This window comes from Anomalospiza imberbis, chromosome 7 (genome assembly GCF_031753505.1).
Source record: "Anomalospiza imberbis isolate Cuckoo-Finch-1a 21T00152 chromosome 7, ASM3175350v1, whole genome shotgun sequence".
Taxonomy (NCBI): Eukaryota; Metazoa; Chordata; class Aves; order Passeriformes; family Viduidae; genus Anomalospiza; species Anomalospiza imberbis.
In genome coordinates, this window is record NC_089687.1 from 16,079,697 (window position 1) to 16,102,675 (window position 22,979).

A 22,979-nucleotide genomic window follows, 5' to 3' on the forward strand; every position below is an offset into this window, starting at 1 on the left:
AGGAGCCAATGGATCTGCAAGAGACAGTACCAGTATGGTCTGCTGTCTCTCTGTTACCCTCACTCCCTACTCTCCCCTCCCACCCCAGACTCGGAGACAGGTGAGGATGAATCCAGCGACCCCCAGGTGACACAGCGCAGTGATCTCCAGGATGAGACGGCCTTCAGCACCCCCACGGGTGAGCAGGGACACCTGGCTGGCACTCAGCCCTGACACTGGCTGCTGGCCATGACTCCCCACAAGGCCTCTGCTGGCCAGGCTTTGGGGGTGTCCATGGAGGGGGAGCTGTGATCCACCCATACAAAGGGGAGAGGGCTTGAGGCAGCAGGATGCTGCTCAGGACATGCTGGGACACGCCATGGTGGTTCAGCCCTCTCTGAGCAGGGTGCTGAGCTTGTCCTCACAGGCACACAGTCTTGGCTCATCCCTCTTCACTCAGGTGGGTCTGACACCCTCGTGGACGCCTCCATGAACACAACGCCGACCTCAGTGCTGGCCCTATCACAGGCAGAGGAGCGCTCCAGCTGGTCAGGCAGCCAGCAGACCGTGGTGGAGAAGGAGACGGATGCCAGCCTCTCTGCACGGGGACCCTACCTCCGTCCCGCTGCCTGGCCGCAGCCGCAGGGAACCCCAAGGCAAGCAAACACGCCGGCCCCACGTGGCGCCGAGGTCCGGCACCTGGGCGTGGAGCCGCTGGTGCGGGCATCACGGGCTAATCTGGTGGGCACGAGCTGGGGGTCAGAGGATAGCCTTTCGGTGGCCAGCGACCCGTACGGCAGCGCCTTCAGCCTGTACCGAGGACGGGCGCTCTCGCTCCATGTGTAAGTAGCCAGGGGAAGCACACGGAGGGGACATCGTGCTGGGGCCATCTCCTTCCAACCCCTGCAGCCATCTCCTTCCCTCCACATGGGCTTTCTTTGCCTTCACCTTCCCAGATGAGGAGTGGGGACTCTGAGCAGTAGGCAGCCTGTTCCTGGTGAGGTGGGAGCCATGCAGCCTGGGGGTGATGTAGAGTGGGGTCCCTTTCTGCTGTGGCCAGGTTGAGGCTGGGTGTATCCCCTATGCCACTGCTTCAGCTGCAGTATCCCACCTGCAGATTATACCATGGGTATTTTCCTGTTCCACCCCACCATGGTGCTCTGTGCAGCCCACTGTGTGGTGAACTGGAGGCACACAGTAGCCTGGGACACACACTGGCAAGTGTCTTCCCACAGTACAGGGGTGGCAGCAGGGTCCAGGGACATGCTGCCTCCCCAGATCCTGCTGATGTGCTCAGAGCCCCCGTCCCTCCCTGCTGCCTTTGGTTCCCATACCTGCAGGCCTGCTCCTTTGACCTCCATCTTGCTCTTTTTTTTTTTTTTTTTCTTTGTTTAAGGCTGCTTCTTCCACCAGAACCTCATCTCCACCTTATGATTTCCACTCTGTGTTTGCTGAGCCCCTCTGGGGGCAGTGGGATAGGAAGATGTGCCCACAACAGCATGTGCACAGGCAGGGCTTGCAGCCTTGGGGACCCCTTCTGGCCAGGCTGCACTGCCTCAGCCCACCAGGACATCCCAGCAAACTGGGGCACCCCCACAGCCCCTGGTCCTGTCTGCATGGTGACCCTGGGGAGGGGACTCATTGGGTATCCCAGCATCACCCTGCTGCTCCACATGAGTACCCCTGGGCAAGGGGTCCAGTAGCCCAAGACTCTCACCTAACCCAGCCAGCTCCCAGTGGTCTTGGGGTGACTAGGTGTCCTTGCTGGGACCCCTTGAGTCTCCACAGTGACAAGGCTGCCCTGACTGTTTGACCCGTTTGCCATGCCCCATTGGGCACTGTGGTGCAGGCTGGAAGCTGGGATGCAGCCAAGCAGTTACAAGGGTGGTCTCTAAGCCATGCTCCTCTGTCTCTGCCCTTGCAGCAGCATCCCCCAGGGAGGCTACCGGAGAGATGACCTCCACAGAGGCTCTGTCTCTCCAAAGCCTGGTGCAGAGCCCCCAAGATCCCCCGCTGCTCTGCCGCTGACTGCCAAGCCACCCATCGTCCGCTCACCATCTCCTCGTGCTGGCACATGTCCGCAACCGCCCACTGGCATCGTATCGCAGCCTGCTGCCCGTGGCCCTGGTGTCCCCTCCTTCACACCCGTGACCCCTCGCAAGAAGTCCTCAGTGCCACTAGAGTACCAGGACATCGTTCCTGAGGAGTACGAGGAGAAGATCAAGAAACCCAAGTCCTCTGGGTACTCACAGGGTAGCACACAGGAGTCCCGTCCGCAGACACCCATGAGTGACACCTCCGGCCGCATCTCCGTCCGGGCATCCCCCAAGCTGGTGCGTGCTGGCTCCAGGATCTTTGAAAGGCTGCAGTACTTTGAGGAGCGGCAGAGGAGCCTGGAGCAGGACAGTCCCTTTCCCGCACGCTCCAACCTGCCGCTGCGCAAGACGCGCTCCTTTGACCAGCCTGGCACTGGCATGCGCCGTGCCAGCACTCCAGGTGGCTCGCGGGAGGACCTGCGGGAAGGTGGCCGCTGGGAGCCGGGCAGCACGGCAGCGTGCCGGCGTTTGGCCTTCCGGCAGAAAGCCGCATCCTTTGACGAGCGGGGCAAGTTCGCCAATCGTGTCTATGCCATCGAGCACAAATTTGCAGAGGAGCTGACCCGCATCAAGCGGACAGTCTCCAAGCAGCAGCTGCGGCGCTCCCAGGAGCTGTGCAAAGCCGGGTTGCCCCCGGCACCCTCACCCCCAGCGAGCAGCGAGCCCCCAGCACCCCGTGCCCCCCGCACCTCTTCCTCTCAGGGCGCCGGCGGACGCAAGGCACTGCCACCCAAGACCTGCCCGCCAGCAGAGAGCACACACGTTATCCAGCACCTGGCACTTTCCAGTGTGCTGTTGGTGGGACCAGACGGGGAGCCACCGCCAGGGGGGCAGCGCAGGAAGAGAGACCCAGTGGGGGGGGGTGGGGCGGCTGGACAGCCCAGCTCAGTGGAGGATGCAGGTGCCAGGAAGGGTCTACAGCAAGAAGGCACTGGGGAAGTGAAGAAGAAGGAGCAGTGGCCATTGGCACAAGCCAGCCCGCAGGGAAGGGTGGTCCTCTCGCAGGCGGGTCCCGCCGAAGCCAGTCTGTACCCAGATGGAGGCCCTGCCCGTGGCCTGGGGGCAGTGAGCGAAGCTCTGGCTGCCCGACTGGCTGTGCCCCACGGACTGTACCGGCGGCCAGAGACACCCACAGAAGTGCGGTTCCTGCCTTGGGCAAAGCCGGGGATGGAGCAGGAAGCTCGTCTGGAACGAAGCTGGGCAGGACAGCATGGTGTGGGCAGGGAGGTGGAGAGAAGGCAGATGAAAGTGTCAGAGAAGAAAGAGAGTGGCCGGATGGCTCAAGAAGGCAGGAGCACACGGAGCAAGGGGAAGGGACGCCGAGCCAGGCCCACTTCTCCAGAGCTAGGTAGGGGCATGGCTTTCTGCCCTCCTGAGGCACAGAGCTGGTCTGACCAGCCCCCGAGTGGGTTGGGGGACCTCCATCCTGCCCCTGAGAGGCGTGGGGAGCCCAGGGGTGGAGGGACATGACTCTGGAGGCTGGGGTAGTTGGCACCAAGCAGTGCCATAAGACAGACCAGCGTGGCTGCCAGTTTGCTGGGCCTTGAGGTTACAACACTTGCTATCTTCTCCATACCTCTTGTCTGGCACAGGAAAGACAGCGTACTGACTTGTGGCATAGAGCCCTGGTCTAGGGCACAGGGCACCCACTGCAACTTGACCTGTCTGGGCCATGGTCAGTGGTCCAGGCAGGGCATGCAGCCCAAGCTTCCCCAGGGGAAGGTGGCTTGGCTGGGTGAGAGGTATCCTGCCCATCCCAGCATGCAGCAGTTAGACCAGACTATACCTGTGCTGGGAGCTTTTAGGCTCTGCTCTAGCCAGAGAAGTGCCAGGCCCATATGTCTGAGGCTCCTGGCACAGCCCCAGGACTTTTGTTCATATGCTGGGGCCATGAGAGGGGAGGGAGCTGGGAGGTGCTTGCTGATGTATTGGGGTGCAGCAGCCACCATCCCATGAGGTATTAGGAGAAGTTCAGGGTGGGGGGTGCAGCAGGATATAGGACCGTCCTTCTTCCACACCCACTCACCTCATTTCTTATGCCCTATAGGGATGTACAACAAGCTGTATGCTTCCTGCCCCTTCCTGGTCCCCTGTCTTGTCCCCACTGCCTGCTCTGTGCCATGGTGGATCCTGATGTGGCCTTTTCATCCACTGCATGGCCCGAGTACCTGCTAATGCCCCAGAGAGGGTGTGGTTGAGCAGTGGGTTGGGAGACCCATGCTCTGCCTGCATGCAGCCCAGCATGGCACAGGACCCACTCACTTCACCCTGCTGACAGCCATGGGGCCCATCTCTCCCTGTGCAGAGTCCTCAGATGACTCCTATGTCTCAGCGGGTGAAGACCCCCTGGAAGCCCCCATCTTTGAGATCCCCATCCAGGATATGGCAGTTGTCGTGGGGGCAGAGGTGCTGCTCAAGTGCATTGTCACAGCCAACCCCCAGCCAGAAGGTGAGCCGCCCTGGAGCGGGGTGTCAGGGGCACGAGCATGGCAGAGGGACTCTCTGCATATCCATGTCCCACCTGTGCGGCGTGAGTGGGACACCCAGCACTGAGCTGGGTATCTCAGGGGAGGTGATGTGCCCACCCTGGGAGCACCCTGCCTGCCAGGACAGGGTGCAGAGGACAGGGTGCCTGCTGACCCCCAGTGCTGGGCAGGACTGTTGGGAAAGTGGGAGAAGGGCTACTGAACGCTGCGCGGGCAGGGACGGGTGATGCAACCTGATCTAGTGGGTGGCGTCCCTGCCCATGCCGGGGGAGGTGGTGTTGAAACTAGATGATCATCAGGGTGTCTTCCAACCCAAACCATTCTATGATTCTCTAATGCTCTGGGCTGCTGTTGGGGCAGCTCAGGTGGTTTCCCGGGGCCAGAAGCTTCGGGCTGATGGCCTCCGGGCACGCTGTATCCAGGACGTGTGCGGGGGCAGCTGGGCAGGCAGGGTCGGTGCCAGTCGCCAAAGCCAGGCAGAAGCCAAGCCGCTTTAATTCCCTCTTCCAGCCTCCACTGGAGGGCAGGAGGATGTCAGGAAGCGGATAGGGACCAGCCACGGTCTCTCCGTCAGAGGGCCGTGGGATCCCGGGGCTGCTCCCCATAGCAAATGGGTCCTCAGGCCAGGGAAAGGAGCGCCTGGCCTCTCCGGGACCCTGCGCAGAGCCCGGGAAAGCTCAGACTGTCCTGCCCACGCGTGACCCCCGCCTCTGCCGGCAGTGTCCTGGAGGAAGGACGGGGTCCCACTGCGGAGCAGCACGACGCGGCCCATCAAGGCGGAGGGCGAGCGCCACACGCTGCTGGTGCGTAGTGCCCGGGTGGCCGACGCCGGGCTGTACACTGTCACCGCGGCCAACGAGGTGGGGGCCACCTGCTGCAGTGCCATCCTCAGCGTGCGGCCCGGTGAGTACCGCGGCCGGCGGATGGAGGGACGCCGGGAGGGAAGGAGGGAGGCAGACAGGGAGGGAGCGAGGGCTGGCGCCGCGGCAGGCTGGCTGCCAGCTCTGCCGCTGCTGTCACTGGGAAGAAACCGGCTTCCTTACCCTACAAGGCTCTGTCTGAACCAAAGCAGCTGACGTGCTCCCGGCAGCCATGGAAAGATCCTACCGTGGGGGGAGCGGGGTCAGGCTGTGAGCATCCCCTTGCGCCCAGCAAGTAGCCCAGTGTCCGGCCCCCACACCTGTCCTGTGTCCCGCTAGACATGGGAGTACATCAGCCTGCTCTACAACCCCGCAGACCATGTGGGTACCCCTGCCCTGAGCCTGCAGACCATGTGGGTACTCCTACCTCCAGCATGTGAGATGTGAGCCGTGGGGATAGCCCAGCCTACTCCCCAACCCGCAAATTGTGGGTATGTCCCTGCGCTCCACTCTGCCAGCCGCAGAGAGACCCCCGCCCCACAAACTATTAGCTGTGGGGTCACCCTTCCTGCCCACCAAGCTGCTAGCGGGGGAGAACCCCACTTCACCCCCCGCCGTTGGCCGGGATACCCAGTCCGCTGCAGCCCCAAAGCCCTCCCCGTTCCAAGAGAGTGTCTCTGGGCGGCAGGCAGAGGCTCAGAGCTGCCCCGAGAGCTGGAAGGACCCAAAACTTCCCCGCTCCGTGGTTAGGCTGGGTTAGGACTGTACACCCGTGGTTAGGACTGTACACCCAGGGGCAGCCGCGGCCGGGCAGGGCCAGCCGGGCACAGCGGTGGGGGATCGGGAAGGGCCCCGGCAGTCCCCGACCCGCCGCGGGCCCTCCCCCGCGCTGCTGGCCCAGCCCCGGGGGCCGGCCGGCGCTGGGACGGGGAGGGCTCAGCGGGCCGACGGCGCTGCGAGCTGGGGGCGCCCGGCACCGGCAGCGCCACCGGCACCGAGGGCGGTTCGGCGGTGTGGCGCGGGTCGGCTCGCGGGGCTGCCGTGGCCCCGGTGAGTGCGGGGTGCTTCGGGGGCGGGGGGGGGGGGGGGAGGGTGCGGACAGGGGAAGTCGGGCTCAGGCTCCCAGCTCTCCGCTGGAAGCTGCCCGCGGGAATCACGGAGGCGCGGGGACACAGCCGTTGCCCGGTACCGGGAAGGCCGCCTGCCATCCCCAGCGCAGGGCAGGGAGGTTGAGAGCGCTCCGGCGGCCGGCCAGAGGGGGCCAGCACCCCCATGGTGGCGACTGGGCTCCGTCAGTCCCCCGTGCCGGTCGCCGCTCCCCATCCCGTCCCCCGCCGGCCCCTGTATCCCGCAGCCCGCGAGTCCCCCAGTCCGGCCCCCGATGGCGCGGACCAGCGGGCGGGCGGGCTGCAGCGGGGAGCGCAGCTGCCAATGTCACCTTCAGCCGTGCCGGCCCGGGCAGGGACAGCCATCCCGGGAATCCGGGCGGCTTAAGGATGGGAGCGCGGGCTGATGCGTAAGAGCCACTTGAGCCCTGCTGTCGCCTTGCGGAATATCGCGTCCCCTTATCATCCCGCGGCGTGCTGCTCACCCCCTCCCCCGGCGCGGCCACGCACCCCTTCGCTGCCGGCCATTGCCAAGCCGGGATGTGCCGCGGGGTGGGTGTCCACCCCTGTAATGCAGGGTACTGGAAAGGGGTACCCTAACCCGCCTGTCCAGCTCCAGTTGCTGCCAGCTCCTTATCCAGCCTCTTCTGTGCTAGCACCCGCTGTGGAGCGGCATGGGAACTTGCCCCCCACCGTTGGCCAGGCCAGCCCCATCACATCGGACGAGGAGTACCTGAGCCCATTGGAAGAGTTCCCCGAGTCCGGCACCCCCCAACACCGACCGGCCATGAAGCTGCAGCCAAGAGCAGAGCATGGGGCTGCCCGCGGCTCCCCTGAGACCACCTTCAAGGCTTCACCCACCTTTGAGGTGAGATAGGAAATCCCCCAGGACTGGTAGAGGGGTACAGTGCCCTGTAAATGCGGTACCGTGGGCCTCGGGTGCCAGAAGGCGCTGGGTCAGGTTTTCCTAGCCCTTGATCTGATGTCTGGGCAGCCTCCACCCCACCAGCTTCCCTGGTACTCCTGTTGGGATAGGGGACAGACAGCCCTGGGTGCAGTGGTGGGGGTGCATGGTCCTGTGTGCAGACGGTGCTTGCTGCTCTCTGACCCCTCTTTCCTCAGGTATCCTTGTCGGACCAGTCAGTGCTGGAGGGGCAGGATGTTAGCATGAGCGTTCGCGTCCATGGGGAGCCCAAGCCCATCATTTACTGGTGAGTCCTGCTGCTCTCTGGGGTCACATCTGGGCAGAAAAGGAGGGAAGGAGGGGACAGGCACAGTGACCTCTCCATTGGGGGATGGTTGCATGGAGCTCTGATCCTGAGCAGAGAGTGTTGGAGAAGGTTTTTTTTGGGGACAGCCAGGATGGGTGTGCAGAGCCATGATGCTCTGCCTCTGTCTGGAGCAGGCTGAGAAACAGGCAGCCAGTGAAGTATGGCCGCCGGCACCACGTGGAGGAGGCAGAGGGAGTGCGGGGGCTCTTCACGCTGCACATCCTGGCGGCGGAGCACACTGACACCGGCTTCTACACCTGCAAGGCCGTCAATGAGTATGGCACCAAGCAGTGCGAGGCCAAGCTGGAGGTCAGAGGTAAAATTCCCTGAGTATGTCACCCAAGAACCTGAGAGGCCAGCTGGCTCTAGTGCCCTGCATGAGCTGTGGGGAAGGGACCACTGCAGGCCCTCCACTTGGTGGTGGGACATAAGAAGAGACAAGCCAGATCCCCCGGTGGTGGCGCAGGCGGGGAGCAGGAGAGTGGAGCTGCGTGCCTGGGGCTGTCCGCAGAGCTGGCCCTGCAGCAGAAGGCAGTCTGCCTTGCTGTCTCATCCAGATGTGCAGCCCTGGGTCCCACCTGTTGCCTGCTGATCCAGAGCCCCACTGATCTGACCCAGACCCAACTGCTTCTCAAAGTCCAGCTTCACTCCACGTACCCACCCCCCCCACCCCCCCCCCCCCACACACACTTACGGGGCGAAGTGCTGCTCCTGGCTGACCAGGAAGGGCTTTTGGCCTTGGGGGCTCTGTAGGGAACATGTCCTCATGCCCTGCAGCTTGCTCCCTCCTTGCCCCAGGCTACCTGCAAGCTCTGTGCCAGGCACAGGGCAACTTGCAGGGGGTCCCTCCCTGCCCATTTCCAGCAATGTCCCATAAGCATGGGACTTCACTGTCCACTCCCCTTTCCTTGCTATAGCTCCCCAGCCCTGCTGTGGTCCTTCTAGGACCCCAAAGTATGTGTGCAGTTTTGAGGGGGTGAGGGGGGAGTTAGGACTGATAGCCAGGCTCTGCCTGGTATCCCCAAGGCCGGGGAAGGGGCCTGTGGGGATGAGTGATGCTGCCTCCCTCCTTTTGCCCTTTGCTGTGTGTGCCCTGCTCCCCCCAGCCCTCCCTGCTGATGGCTGCCTGAGCCCCCCTAAGCTGTGCCGATCCCACCCCGGCCTTGGCTGCACCGCTTGTACGCTGCCGGGATTATGCTCCCAGCCTACAGCAAAGCACGGCGGCACGGGGGTGGGAGCGGAAGCCATCCCAGTGTCCCACGACGGGCAGGAGCTGGGCTGCAGGGGTGATGGCCTAACCCCAGCCCTTCTTGGGGGGGTTCAGCAGATGGCTCCGTGCCTCGTTGCCCACTCGCACCCCTCGTGCTGGCGCTGGTATGTGTGTCCGGTCCCGTGGCTGCTGCACTAACCCTTCTGCTTGCTGACTGCGGTTTTTGTCTGTACGCAGGGGGAGTACGATAAGGGGGTGCATCTCTCAGAGCCGCGGCTGCGGGGCTCTTAGTTGGACACCTCTTAGGCAGTGGACCTCACCTTGTGTTATTACCTCCTTCTCCATCCGCCGCCTCGTCCTGGACACACCGCGGGGACGCGCGGGCCCTCGACTGCGGGCCGGGGCTCGCCAGATAGCCGGGGCATGCGTGACTGAGGCGGGGTGGGGGAAGCAGCAGGGGAGCAGCAGGCGCCCCCTCAGCCGGGCCAGGGTGCTCATATGATGCTGTCTTGTCTCTTGCTCCATCCGTTTGTCCCTGTCTGTGTGTTCTGCTGCCTCTCTCTTGCTGCCCAGGGAAAGGGAGCAGGGAGCTGAGCCCACAGTTGCCGCCGTGCCGGCCAGGGCTGTAGGGAAGGAGCTGCAGTGCAGTGGCAGCTCTGTGACAGTCACCTTGGAGCACGGGAGACAGGAGACCCCAGGGACCCCACAGGGGAACACCCTGCGCGAGGTGCAGTGGGGAGGGAGATCATTGGCCCCTTTGGCTTCACGGTGGCCACTCAGGTGCCAGCTTGGCCACCAAGACACATCCCTTGTAGCCCCAGGGCTTGGGTCCCTCAGGAGCATCCCCTGGCTGTGGGTCTCTTCTTCCCAGGGAGGGGGCTTGATGGGGGGGCGGGCTGCGAGGCCGTGACCCTTTTTTTTTTGTAGCTCTAATAAAATCTGTTTGGTAAAGCGCTGTGTGGTGTGTTCCTGGCACGGACACCTCCCCTCACCCTCAGCCCCCTCCCTGCTCAGCTCTGCTTTCCACATCTTGCCTCCCATCCCACCCTTCCCTGCTGCACTCCCTGCCCGCTGCACCAGGCCCCCTCCCTGCATGAACCACTGCCCTGCATGTACTCCCACTCCATCCCTGCTACCTCTCATGGTTGCTTTTCAGTTGCTGAGATGCGTCTCTCTCTTTCTTTCTCTCTCTCCCCGCTCCCCGGGCAGCTCGCCCCGAGTGCCAGTCCCTGGCCATCGTGGTTCCCCTGCAGGACTTGGTGGTCGGGGCGGGGGAGCTGGCGGTCTTTGAGTGCGTAGTGGCCGGCCCGCCAGACATGGACGTAGACTGGCTGTCCCGGGGCCGGCTGCTCCAGCCTGCACTGCTCAAATGCAAGATGCATTTTGATGGGCGCAAGTGCAAGCTGTTGCTCACCTCTGTGCATGAAGATGACAGCGGAATCTACACCTGCAAGCTCAGCACTGCCAAAGGTAAGTGGTGGGCATGCAGCTCCCCCAGGGGGGGTTCCCACTCAGGGCTTGACCCTAGCGGGATGGAAAGACCCCCCCGCCCCCCACCTTGGGCTCAGGGCTCTTGTTCCCAGGGATGTAGCTGTGAGTGCTGGAGATACAGGTGTACAGGGAGACAGAGGGATAGGGAGTGGGTGGTGCCCCAGGCGCTGGGAAGATTTCTCAGGGAAACCTGGTGTGCATCAGTTCTTTGACTCTGGTACCCTGAGACCTGCAGCTCTGTCCAACCCCACTCCACTCAGCTCCTCTGCCAGCATGCATGTGGCTCCCTGAAACATGGGAAGATGCATTTGTTCCATGGCTGCACCAGGTGGATGCAGGCCTGGAGTCCAGCTGTCTCTGTCCCCTGGCTTCAGAGCTTCTGGGCATCCTGCTCCAGTACTGATGTGTCTCTGCTGGCTTGGGAGGTGGTGGGGAAATGGGTAGGGAGTCAGGGCTTCCCAACCTCTCCCACCAAACCATCACTGACAGCAGCTCAGCAAGAATTGCATGGGCCTCTGTCCCATGGCTCAGACACACCTGTGCCTCTGCATGCTGCTCACAGCTCTGGCCCACACAGAGTCCACTCTGCTGCCCACCTAGGCAGCAGGGTTTGGGGGGGACGTAGCAGGAAGAAGCAGCATTCCCTGCACCCTATGGTTGGTGCCTGTGCAATCCTCCATGAAGGAGACTGTATTCCCGTGGGGCTTTGAAGGTAGCAACAGTTTGAGCAAACTCACCCTCAGGCAGGTGAGGGTGTGCCTGAAAACGGTGTGGCTCATCCTTACCCAGGGTGGGTGACAACACCATCATTGCAAAGTGGTCCCTGCTAGAAATCCCCTCACCTGGAGCACTGAGCCTGCTCATGTCCCCATGCTGCTCCTTGGATGCTGCATGTGCTGGCACTACCTGCTTAAGCATTGCTCTCCCATCCCCAAGGGGATAGGCCAGCTGTGATCTCCTGCCCTATGGGGAGGACAGGGCATCCTCTCATCCCACCTTGCTGCTGGCACCTGTACTGCTGTGCAGAAAGGAAAGAGGTGCCTGCTGCCATCAGAGCCCCAGCCGTGGGCATGGGGACCTTGCACACATTTGTGCCCCCCTGCCCTGCACAGGGACAGAGCCTGGAACCCCACACATCTGGGCTCAACCCACACCATGTATGGGGTATGCTCACCCACAGCCACACTGGTTTCTGGGCTGCCTCCTGCCCTGCACAGGTATGTGCTGTGGGGGCTCACCAGTGCCTGCTCTCCTCGCAGATGAGCTGACCTGCAGTGCCCGACTGACGGTGCAGCCCTCTGTGCAGCCGCTCTTCACGCGCAAGTTGGAGGATGTGGACGTGGTGGAAGGGCGGACAGCACGTTTTGTCTGCATGATCAGTGGGACACCCCCTCCGACGGTTACCTGGACTCACTTTGGTAACCCCCAAGCTCAGAGAGCTTGCCCAGGGCCCTGCAGGGAGACATCTCCTCATCTCCTTGGGGGCTGCACCCAAAGGCTGCACCTGGCTGGGACTGGAGGGGATGCTGCTGCTGATGGTGGTGTATGTTTCTGCACAGGCTTGCCAGTGCAGGAGGGGGAGAACGTGAGGATTCAGCAGGATGGAGGGCTGCACTCACTGGTCATTGTGCACGTGGGCAGTGAAGATGAAGGGCAGTACAAGGCAACCGCCAGGAACACCCATGGCCATGTGGAGTGCTCTGCCGAGCTCTATGTGGAGGAGCCGCGGTCATCTGCAGCCTCCCAGATGTAAGAGTTGGATGGTCACTGGAATCTGCTTCCCCCTGCTTGCTCCCCTCTGGGACTTGGTATACAACAGGCTTATGCAAAGCCTAGGGCTGGGGCTGAGCTGTGGGCACTGCACCATACTCACATGATGAGCATGTGTGGGCTCTTACAGCTCTAAGCTGGAGAAGATGCCATCCATTCCGGAGGAGCCAGAGCAGGTGGAGACAGAGACAGAGTGCTTCACCATGCCTGATTTCCTGAAGCCACTGCACAACCTGGACGTGGTGGAGTCGAAGGAGGCCGTGCTGGAGTGCCAGGTGGCCGGGATGCCCTACCCCTCCATCACCTGGTACCACAATGGCTCCCGAATTGACAGCACTGATGACCGCAAGATGATGCAATGTAGGACTCCTGGTTGCCTTCCCCACCCCCTGGGGTCCCTCTACATGGGGTGGGAGAAAGGGGAACACTCTTGGAGGAGGCATCACCCCCCAGACCTTTACACCCCATGAGGCAGGAAGGGGAGCTCTGTGTTGCTTAGCTGGTAGGGTCTTACCTGTGTCCCCCTGTTCTCCACCAGATAAAGATATCCATCGTCTGGTATTCACGGCCGTCAGCCACGCACATGCTGGTGTCTACAAAAGTGTCATTGCCAACAAAGTGGGGAAGGCCACGTGCTATGCACACCTCTATGTCACTGGTAAGCAGCAGCAGACACCACCTGGGATGTGTGGCCAATCACAGCCACCCTGCCAGGCTGTGACCCTGATTTTCGTGAGGTCCTAGGGGAATAGGATCACAGGGCAGTTTAGGTTGGAGGGGACTTCAGGAGGTCTCTAATCCAACCTAAACGTAGGGCCAGAAGTGCAGTTCTTATCTTGTGTGGTCAGGAGCCATCCCTGGACCACTAGGTCCTGCATGAAGCTTACTGGCAGTGCCAGTCCCACAGGGGCTGGCAGGCTGAGCCCCCCACCAGGAAACCAGAAAGAATTACTGGTCTCATCCATCCCCTCAGCCAGTATCTCCCAGAGCGTGAGGCAGATGCCCTGATAAGCTGGGGCAGTGGCTATGCTTACATCCCTGCCTACCTCCTCATGCAGATGTGGTGCCAACCCCCCCAGATGGGCCCCCCACTGTGGCCTCAGTGACTGGCAGAGCCATCACGCTGACCTGGAACAAGCCCAAGTGGCTGGACGCTGCCATAGGTAAGGGGGCAGGGTATGGGCAGAAAGATGGCAGGGGGTGGGCAATGCCACGATGGGGTGCATGGTATAGCTCCATGCCAGGGGCTCTGCACTGACCCTCTCCCCTTTCAGACCCTAACTCGGTGACCTATGTGGTGCAAATGCAAGTGCTGGGCACGATGCAGTGGGTGGTGCTGGTGACCGGTGTGCAGGACACCACCTACACAGTACACAGGCTGACCAAGGGTGCCCAGTACCTCTTTCGTGTCATCACTGCCACTCCCAAGAGCAACAGCAAGCCCTCCCCACCTGTGGGGCCCGTGCAGCTCCTGGACCGGGGTGAGAAGGGCAGTTGGGAGGGCGTGGGTAGCTTGGGTAGAGGTCTCTGTCCCTTGTTGGGTGGTAAGCTGCCCAAAGCTGGGTAGCATGGAGGGGGCAGGGGTTGGTGAAAATGCATTTGGCAGGTCCCTACCTGGAGGAAGCCCCAGTCATCCTGGACAAGCCAGATGTGGTGTATGTGGTAGAAGGCCAACCAGCCTCCATCACCATCACCATCAACCATGTGGAGGCCACCGTCACCTGGAAGAGGTAGAATATGGCACTCTGCCTTGTTGTCTGCCCCGTGCCTAGAATCACCCCACAGGATGCATAGAGAAGGACTTCCACCTCTCCATGCAGCCCAATGTGTCTGTGTGTGGGGGGGGCTCCTTCCCTGGGGCTGGTCTGGGTGTGCACACAAGGATGATGTCCAGGGCTCTGAAGAGTTGTGGGGGGGCGGGGGGTTGTGGGTGCTATCTGTAGGGTATTAAGGGGCAAAAGCCATTGAGGAGGCAGAACTAGCAATGGGATGTGAGTGCTTTGTGGGGGCTGCAGGGTGGGAACTGACTGTGGGAAAGGAGGTGGTCCTGGGGCTGTGGGGTTGGATCTATCAATGGGGCAGTGGTCCTGCCTGTGAAGCTGTGATGTGACAGCTGCTGTGCTTGCAGGGGTGGGCAGGTGCTGGGGGAACTGGAGGGCACGTGTGAGATGATGATGCCAGACGACGACCAGCACTGCCTGCAGCTGCTGCGTGTGGGCCGGGGGGCTGGGGGGCTGCTGGCCTGTGAGGTGAGCAACCGCCACGGCACTGCCCACTGCACCCTCCGCCTCCGCCTCGCAGGTAGGTGCCCCTGCACTGGGAGGCCGTGTCTGTCTGCTGGGGGGTGGCACCCTGTGGTGCTCCAAGCCCATATGCTGGGGAGGGACATTGCTCTGGAGGGTGGCATTGCCCCATAGTGCCCCATGCCCATGTGCCACGGGGGCATTGCCTCACAGCATGACGCTGCTCCTCAGTCCTTCACGCTCATACATTGTGGCGATGCCGATCTGTAAGGTGGCAATCGTGGGGATGATAAACCATGAACCATGCATTGGGACTTTTGCCCGGTGTCCCATACCCATGTCTGACCTGGGCAGAGGTGTCCCATAACTGTGTACATGGGGAGGCAGTGCCTCATGGTGTCCCTTGGCCATGGATACTGTGGGTGGCACTGCTGCAGGGTGGCCCATCCCTGAGTGTGATTGGGAGGCACTGCTCCCAGTGCCCTATAGCCAAGAACCATAAGGGACACCTCCACAATGCCCCATAGTACCCACATCCATATGTAATGTAAGATGCATTACCGCAGTGCTCCATGCCTGTGTGCTGTGAATGGCACTGCCCCACAGTGCCCCACTCCAGTGGGGTACTGCGCAGACACATGCCATCAGTGGTTTGCCCTGGAGAGGTGTCCCACTTCCATGTGCATTGGAGTGGCACTGCCCCATGTCACTGCATGCCCCTACCCCTACTTGCAGCGCCTCACAGTTGTACACTCTGTGCCACTGGCAGGGGGCTGGCACTGCCCCATGGTGCCCCATGCCCCCTCTCTTGGCAGAGGCACCACGCTTTGAGTCCATCATGGAGGACATCGATGCCCAGGAAGGGGAGACGCCACGATTCGCTGTGGTGGTGGAGGGGAAACCGCTGCCAGACATCATGTGGTACAAGGTGGGCTGGGAGCCCCAAACCCCTTCCTGAGCCTTATTCCCACCAGACCCGCACACTTCACTGCCTCACCGGGGCTGCTGCACTGGTGATCAAGGATGTGTCCCATGCCCTACCCATGGAGAAAGGGTGGTGGGAGTTGGTCAGGGATGGGACAGGACGCCCCCAATACCCCTGCCACCCCCAGGATGGGGACCTGCTGGAGGAGAGCAGCCACCTGAGCTTCGTATATGAGGACAATGAGTGCTCGCTGGTGGTGCTGGGTGCTGCCGAGCCTGATAGTGGCGTCTACACCTGCACAGCCAAGAATCTGGCTGGGGAGGTCTCCTGCAAAGCAGAGCTGGTGGTGCGGGCAGGTATGGCTGACTGGCTCCCCAGCCCCTGACCGTAGAGCCTGGATGTCTGGCTTGCCCCTTGCCAGCGCCTTTCCTTCTTCCAGCCCAGCCCACTGCTGATGCCGCCATGGAGGAGGATGCGCTGCACAAGGCACGACGCCTGACCGACTACTATGATGTGCACGAGGAGATCGGGAGGTAGGTGGCTGGCATGATGGGGCATCCTGGGCACTGCAGGGACTGGGGTACTAGAGCTAGGCTGCACCCTGGGGCTCCGATGTAGGGGACTAAGCTCCATTATATGCCAGATCCTGGGGTGCTGGGGCTCCTCTCAGCTGTTAGTGGACGTTCCTGTGCCAGCTTAGGGTGGGGACCTGGCATGGTCAGAGAAAAGCCAGGCTTGGGGGCTCTTTGACCAGTGCATGATAACAGAGGCAGCTGAGGCTGCAAGCAGCTCCCTGCAGAGTGGGTGCCTGTGCCAGCTGCTCAGGGAAGGGGGAGGTCTCCTGCTCATGCACCTTTTTATCCTCCCTTACCCCTACTGCTGAATTGCAGGGGGGCTTTCTCCTATCTGCGGAGGGTGACAGAGAAGAGCTCCCGGCTGGACTTTGCCGCCAAGTTCATCCCTGGGAGGACCAAGGCCAAGCAGTCGGCGCGGCGGGAGCTGCACATTCTCTCTCAGCTGGACCACGAGCGCATTGTCTTCTTCCATGATGCCTTTGAGAAGAAGAATGCCGTCATCATGGTCATGGAGCTGTATCCTCTGGGCACTGCTCCATGGGTGCATAGCACAGAGGAGGAGGGGAGGCTTTTGCGGGGAACAGGTGGGCAGAGTGGGTGCAGAGGTGCTGGGTGTGGGGCACAATGGAGCATGGAATTTCTATGCTCCTTGACTGGGGCCCAGCTGCTCTGAAGAAGAGCTGCTGGACAGGATGGTGAGGAAGCCCTCAGTGTGTGAATCGGAGGTGAGTGAACGCTGTGGGAGCAAAGTGATGTGGAAGGGAGGGATCCTGGGGACAGTGGTGTCTGTCCCAGTCTAGAGATGTGTAGTGCTCATTGCATCAGGCTACTAAGGGGGCCACAGCCCACACTGTCCTCTGCACAGGGCCAGTGTGTGGCTGACTCATGTTCAGGCTGCCCACTCTCCTCACTCCATCTCTTGCAGGTCCGGTCGTACATGCGGCAGATCCTGGAAGGGATCTGCTACCTGCACCAGCACAGTGTCCTGCACCTGGACATTAAAGTGAGTGAGAGTCTTTACAGACTCCTCCTGCCCGCTGCCTCCAGTGAAGGGCTCCTGGTGCACTGGGTGGGGAGTGGTCCTGCTGACAGGGAACATTCATTCCCTGGGGAAAGCCCCTGCCTCCTGCCAAGCTCCCCTTTGCTCTGCACTATCCTGTAGCCAGAAAACCTCCTGATGGCAGATTTGAGCAGTGAGCAGATCCGGATCTGTGACTTCGGCAACGCGCAGGAGCTGACGTCTGAGGAGCCACAGTACTGCAAGTATGGCACCCCTGAGTTCGTGGGCCCTGAGATTGTCAACCAGACCCCTGTCTCCAGCGTCACTGACATCTGGTAAGGGTGGCCTTTGGGTGGTCGGTGGGCTCCCTGCTATGCCAGGAGAGACAGGGCACCCTGGAGGGCTTGTGATGTGCAGTAACTGTGCTCTCCTCTCTGCAGGCCTGTGGGGGTTATCGCATACCTCTGGTAAGTGCCCTGGTGTGTCTTCACATGAGGGACACCCCTTCCATTCCCTCACCAGTTCCAGAGCTGAGACTGTGACCATGCACGTGACTCCTTACAGACTCAGCCTCCCTTCCAGCTGCTTCTACCTCTGCCCTCCCCATGGCACCAGGGCTGAGGTCTGAGGTCCTGTCCTCAGCCTGCTATACTTGCCATGCTGTTTCCCATGTCCCAGTGACCCCAGAGATGGGGTGTGGGGTCCTGTCCCCAGTTCTCTGTATTTTCCATCCTGTTTTTCATGGCCCCATGGCCCAGTGACAGTGTCTCCTCCTTGGCAGCCTGACAGGGATCTCCCCCTTTGTGGGAGAGAATGACAAGACAACGCTGATGAACATCCGCAACTACAATGTGGCCTTTGAGGAGAGGATGTTCCAGGGGCTCACCAGGGAAGCCAAGGGCTTTGTCATCAAAGTGCTGGTTAATGACAAGCTGTGAGTACTGCAGCCCCTGCCCCTTCAGCATGAACTTTGTGCTCAGGGAGGGTGGGGTGTCCAAGGGCATCAGGGTGTCCAAGGGCAAGGCTAGCTACATGGCTCTGCTGGAGTGCACCATGGGCAGCCAGACTCTCCTGCCATTTTCCCTCTGACCAAAGCCTCTGAGCCTGGGTGGTTCTCACCCAATGGTGTTGGTTCACAGGAGACCCAATGCAGAACAGACCCTGGAGCATCCATGGTTCAAGGTGAGCCTGTGCTCGGAACCAATGCCAAGAGGCCACGGGGTTCCCTGAGCCTGCTGCAGGCTCCAAGGGACACCGTTGTTCCCTCACCCCACAGACACTGGCGAAGGGGAAGGTCATCAGCACCGACCACCTCAAGCTCTTCATCTCCCGTCGGAAATGGCAGGTGAAGTTAGGGGCTGGGGAGGGAGGGGGCAGGTGGGATTGTGTCTTGGGCAGGATAGGGGGATGTGTAATGGCAGGATGATGCCATGTACCTGAACCTGACCCAGCCCACTCTGCTGGCTGCAGCGCTCACAGATCAGCTACAAGTGCAACATGGTGCTGCGGCCGATCCCAGAGCTGCTGGAGGACACGTCCAACCACCTCTCCATCGCCGTGCCCCGGCATCTCAAAGAGTCACCAGCGCTGTCATCCTCCTCAGACTCAGATGACTTGGATGAGCTGCCCTTCATCCCCATGCCACACCAGGTGGAGTTCTCTGGCTCCCGCATGTCACTCAATGAGATCCCCACAGACGATGAGACCATTGGGACACCCGAGGGGCTGCAGCCGGAGGGGGATGCCTCCACCATGGAGTGGCAGAGCCAGGGCACAGGGAAGCCTGGGGTGGCCCTGGGGAAGCGGCCAAGGAGTGCTGGGCCACGGCGACCATGTGCAGAGGTGGAGGCGCCTGGTTCCTCTGATGAGGAAGCACCCGAAGCCCAGAAGCGGCTGGAGTATCCTCGCAAAGCCATGAGAAAGGGCTCCAGCCTGGAGTCCCCAGGGAGTGCCCGTCGAGGAGAGTTGAAGAGGGGCAGCTCTGCTGACAGCGCCCTGCTGCTCCAACAGCTCCCAGGGACTGAGGAGGGGGCTGAGGCAGCCCGGGACCCCCGTGGGGCCCTAGCCAAGGCAGCCTCCATGGAGTTGCCAAGGAGAAAGGTGGTCTGGGGGGAGGATGATCATGCCCAGCGCCTGGAGCTGATGCGCCAGCGGCTGCTGCGGGGAAGCTCTGGGGACAGCAAGGTCAGTGGCCTGCGGGGTCCCCTCCTGGAGACCCTGGGGGTCAGCCCTGACAAGAAAGTCTCACGGTCAGCCCGTCTGGAGGCACCAGCAGTGCCACGGCTGGTGCGGGCAGCCTCCAGTGAAGCCACCTCGCCACGCCTCCTCCCCACTGAGTGCCGGCTGCAGAAGAGCAGCTCCTTCAGCCATGGGGATGCTGAGCCTGTCGTCCGGCACCGACGCTCCGGTGCGCCCCTGGAGATCCCAGTGGCCTGCCTGGAGGCTCAACGGCTCAAGGAGTCCCCCTCTCTCTCTGCCCTCTCTGATGCTCGGCCCACAGTACCATCAGACACCCCAAGCACACCAACACCGCCTCAAGCAGAGTTTACTGTTCCCCAGGCCGCCCCCGCAAAGGCTGCCTCAGGGAGGAGGCACATCCCTGAGGAACATGGCCCACCTGGGGCCAGCAAGGCTGCCACCACCACAGGGAAGAAGCCCACAGACAGGGGACAGGAGGAGAAGACACCCACCAAGGCTGCTGGAGCCAGTGGGGAGGGGACTGCCAGGACAGGAGCTCCCACCCCACCAAAGTCCACAACCCCTGTTCCCCAAACCCACATAAAGTCTTCCTATGCCAAGATGATGCAAGTCATGGGAGCCATTCAAGGTGGGGAGACAGCCACTGAGGAGTCCCCACCAACCACCAATGAGCCCCCACCAAACATCAAGGAGACCCCACCAGCCAGTCCTGCAAAGCCCCCTACACCAGCACTAGCATCAAGGAGGGAGGTGAAACCCACCGGTTCCTCCAGCTCCTTGGTCATCCAGGACATTGATTCGGAGGAGGTCTTTGAGGCCAAGTTCAAGCGGGGCCGCGAATCATCCCTCACCCGGGGGCTGAAGCTCCTCACCCGTTCCCGCTCCGAGGACCGGCACCTGGCCGGGCCCCCAGTCTCTGACGAGGGCATCTACCGTCCTACACCCGCCGGCGTGCCCCTGGAGCTGCGCAGGGACCGGCCCACCGGACTGGTAGCCAAGTCCAAGTCGGTGCAGGACCTCCATGAGGTGGAGAAGGATGGGGGCTTCTTCCGGAGGATGTCCATACTCCTCAAGCGGACCCCGCCTGCTGAGAGGAAGAAGAGCACGGGGGAAGACGGAGGCAGTGAGACCCCGTCTGGTGGGCGCCGCTTCTCCTGGAGCATGGCTCTGGCCAGCTCCAGGGAGCGGAGGGACTCAGAGAGCCTCAAGTCAGAGCCGGGGGGTGGTGGGGAGAGCGAGTCACCGGCGGTGGCTGTGCGGAGGAAGATCAGTGCCACAATGGAGCGGGTCTCGGCGCGGCTACGCAGCGTGTCGGATGAACGGCCGGAGAGCGAGGGGTCCCAGCACCTCCGTCGCGCCAGCTCCGAGGGGGAGAGCTTGCGACCGGGGCCCGCCCCCGCCCCCGCCCCCTCCTCTGAGTCCCTGCGCTCCGAGGCCAGCACAGGTTCCTCCGCCTCTGCCAAAGGTGAGCGAAGAGGGGCGACCCCGCCGGGGACTCCTGCTGGCAACCCATGGCCCAGTCGCTGTGGGTACGGCAGGTGTGGCCACCATGGCCTGGCCCCGCTCTCACCTGCACTGGGTGGCCACAGGTGGGGGTGACAGTCAGAAGAGGTCCCGCTGGGAGCGCTGGGGGCTCTCCCGGGGCAAGAAGGAGAAGATGGCCTCACAGCCCAGCATCCCCTCCAGCCTTCTACGGGAGGAGGGACTCGCCGCCGGCCGGCCACACACGCCCAGTGAATCGGGTAGGTGCAGCCCCAAGACGGGATGGCGGGTGTGTATCCCCACCCCAGCCTAACCCCCCACTCGGCTTTCCAGATTTCCCCCCTATTTTCCACATCAAGCTGAAGGACCAGGTGCTGCTGGAGGGCGAGGCGCTGACCCTCTGCTGCCTTCCTGCTGGCAGCCCAACCCCACGGATCCTCTGGATGAAAGGTGGGGCGCGCCTGCACTGCCTCAGTGGGTGGGCTCTGACAGGCACCGTATCATGCCACTCCTCTTCTCCCCCTACAGACAAGAGGTCCCTGCAGCCGGACAGTGGGCTGAACGTCGTCTCCTGCAAGGACGGACGTCAGATGCTCACCATTGCCAAGGTCTCCAGGAAGGATGCAGGGCTGTACGAGTGTGCAGCCGCCAACATCCTAGGCACAGCCATCAGCTCCTGCACGCTCGCTGTGGCACGTAAGGAGGCTGGGGGTCCTCAGGAGACAGGAAAGGCACAAGTCGAGCACATGGCTGGGGATCAGTTCGTGCAGGTCACTTGAGTACTGCTCTCCACATCTACAAGAGACTAGGGCTTTTGAAAGAGGACAGGCTGGTATTACATGAGCATTTCCAGCATGAAATGCTGAACCCGTGTGTTGTTTTGCCCTCTCACTGCAGCAGCTCTGCTCTGCCCCTGGCTGGACACCCAGCCCACCCTGTCTGTACCCTTGCAGGGCTCCCTGGGCGGCCAGGCACTCCGGAGATCCCCCAGAAGTACAAGAACACGGTGCTGGTGCTGTGGAAGCCCGCTGAGAGCAAAGCCCCCTGCACCTACACACTGGAGCGCAGACTGGAAGGTATGTGGTACTGCCTCCCATCCCCTGGGAGACACAGCCAGGAATATGGGCTCACAGAGGGGCACCTAGGACAAAAGTGCCCAATGTCCTCGCTGTCCAGAATCAAGGACAGGAGACAGTGGGCTGCCCCTGTCCCTGTTCTGCCCTCACCTTACCTTACTGCTGCTTTGGCAGGGGAGCATGAGTGGAAGATTGTCAGCACTGGTATCACTGACTGCTACTTGAATGTGACTGAGCTGCCTCCCGGGAGCACTGCCAAGTTTCGTGTGGCCTGTGTCAACAAGGCTGGGCAGGGACCCTACAGCAACCCCTCAGTAAAGGTGCATCTTGAGGCAGCAGGTGAGCAAGCCCTGTCCCATGGGCATGGAGTAGCCATGGGGCCACCTGTGGCCTCGGGTGCTTTGGGATTCCTTGAGTCCCATGGCATCTTCCCACCAGGGCTTTGGGAAATGAGGTGCCACTTAAAGTCCACTCCTAGCTTGCCCCCACCTGGCTCACACCTCCCTTTGCTCCCTGTAGATGCCCGAGCTGCCCCAGCCAAGGATGTTGCTGTCCCCATTCCTGAAAAGGTGGCTTCCAGCCGGTCAACCCAGACACCCGAGGAGCAGTTGGAGCCAGTGGCTGCAGGGGCCCCTCCCACCACACCGCCACGCAAGCACAAGGGAGTGGTACAGAAGGCAGCCGGAGCAGAACAGGAAGGTGCGCCTACAGGGGTCCTTCCACCTCCTGCACCCCATGAAGAGGGCGTGCCACCAGATCCTGAGCTTCCACCCAACATCACTGTCTACGTGCCTCCTGAGCTGATGTTCACCCCCCCTCGGACTGTTGCCTCTCCTAATACAGACACCCCCACTCCGGGCTCCCCTGCACCCCCCACGGACACTTCCCCCCCGCCCCAGGCTCTGTCTCCTTCCAAGTCCCCCACCATTTCCCCAATGTCAACCACGGCCAGCTCAGCCCCCACACCATCTCCCACCCGCAACACCACACCTTCACGGAAAATGCCTCCCTACATGGTAACCTCCTTCATCTCCATGCCTCCCACATCGCCCCCTGCGGTGGAGCCCACCACCACTCCCCCACCCTCCAAGGAGCCCCCAGCTGCTAGTGGGGTCCCAGGGGCAAAAGACAGCACAGCACTGCGGCAGGGTGTCCCCCAGAAGCCATACACCTTCTTGGACGAGAAAGCAAGGTGAGTAGTGGTAGGACA

General features: G+C 62.0%; 1 protein-coding gene across 8 annotated transcripts in view; it reads left to right on the top strand.

Annotated features, from left to right (window-relative positions):
- Positions 1-22,979, top strand: part of SPEG (striated muscle enriched protein kinase) — a 38,961-nt gene that overhangs the window by 12,834 nt on the left and 3,148 nt on the right. For 3 of the 8 annotated variants that reach the window (XM_068195611.1, XM_068195619.1, XM_068195618.1), the window contains 35 exons: positions 89-178; positions 440-821; positions 1,904-3,423; positions 4,381-4,524; positions 5,282-5,464; positions 7,157-7,395; positions 7,650-7,738; positions 7,933-8,114; positions 10,218-10,478; positions 11,759-11,917; positions 12,059-12,248; positions 12,400-12,629; positions 12,808-12,927; positions 13,328-13,432; positions 13,544-13,750; positions 13,876-13,999; positions 14,398-14,570; positions 15,328-15,440; positions 15,625-15,793; positions 15,877-15,970; positions 16,328-16,528; positions 16,677-16,737; positions 16,938-17,015; positions 17,175-17,347; positions 17,453-17,479; positions 17,794-17,946; positions 18,152-18,194; positions 18,289-18,357; positions 18,483-20,676; positions 20,801-20,953; positions 21,027-21,143; positions 21,222-21,389; positions 21,647-21,769; positions 21,944-22,108; positions 22,289-22,961. In XM_068195611.1, coding sequence (XP_068051712.1) covers positions 89-178; positions 440-821; positions 1,904-3,423; positions 4,381-4,524; positions 5,282-5,464; positions 7,157-7,395; positions 7,650-7,738; positions 7,933-8,114; positions 10,218-10,478; positions 11,759-11,917; positions 12,059-12,248; positions 12,400-12,629; positions 12,808-12,927; positions 13,328-13,432; positions 13,544-13,750; positions 13,876-13,999; positions 14,398-14,570; positions 15,328-15,440; positions 15,625-15,793; positions 15,877-15,970; positions 16,328-16,528; positions 16,677-16,737; positions 16,938-17,015; positions 17,175-17,347; positions 17,453-17,479; positions 17,794-17,946; positions 18,152-18,194; positions 18,289-18,357; positions 18,483-20,676; positions 20,801-20,953; positions 21,027-21,143; positions 21,222-21,389; positions 21,647-21,769; positions 21,944-22,108; positions 22,289-22,961 — 9,172 coding nt within the window. The remainder of the gene's footprint in view (positions 1-88; positions 179-439; positions 822-1,903; positions 3,424-4,380; positions 4,525-5,281; positions 5,465-7,156; positions 7,396-7,649; positions 7,739-7,932; positions 8,115-10,217; positions 10,479-11,758; positions 11,918-12,058; positions 12,249-12,399; positions 12,630-12,807; positions 12,928-13,327; positions 13,433-13,543; positions 13,751-13,875; positions 14,000-14,397; positions 14,571-15,327; positions 15,441-15,624; positions 15,794-15,876; positions 15,971-16,327; positions 16,529-16,676; positions 16,738-16,937; positions 17,016-17,174; positions 17,348-17,452; positions 17,480-17,793; positions 17,947-18,151; positions 18,195-18,288; positions 18,358-18,482; positions 20,677-20,800; positions 20,954-21,026; positions 21,144-21,221; positions 21,390-21,646; positions 21,770-21,943; positions 22,109-22,288; positions 22,962-22,979) is intronic. The other 5 variants (XM_068195613.1, XM_068195616.1, XM_068195615.1 and 2 more) reach the window with 5 other exon arrangements.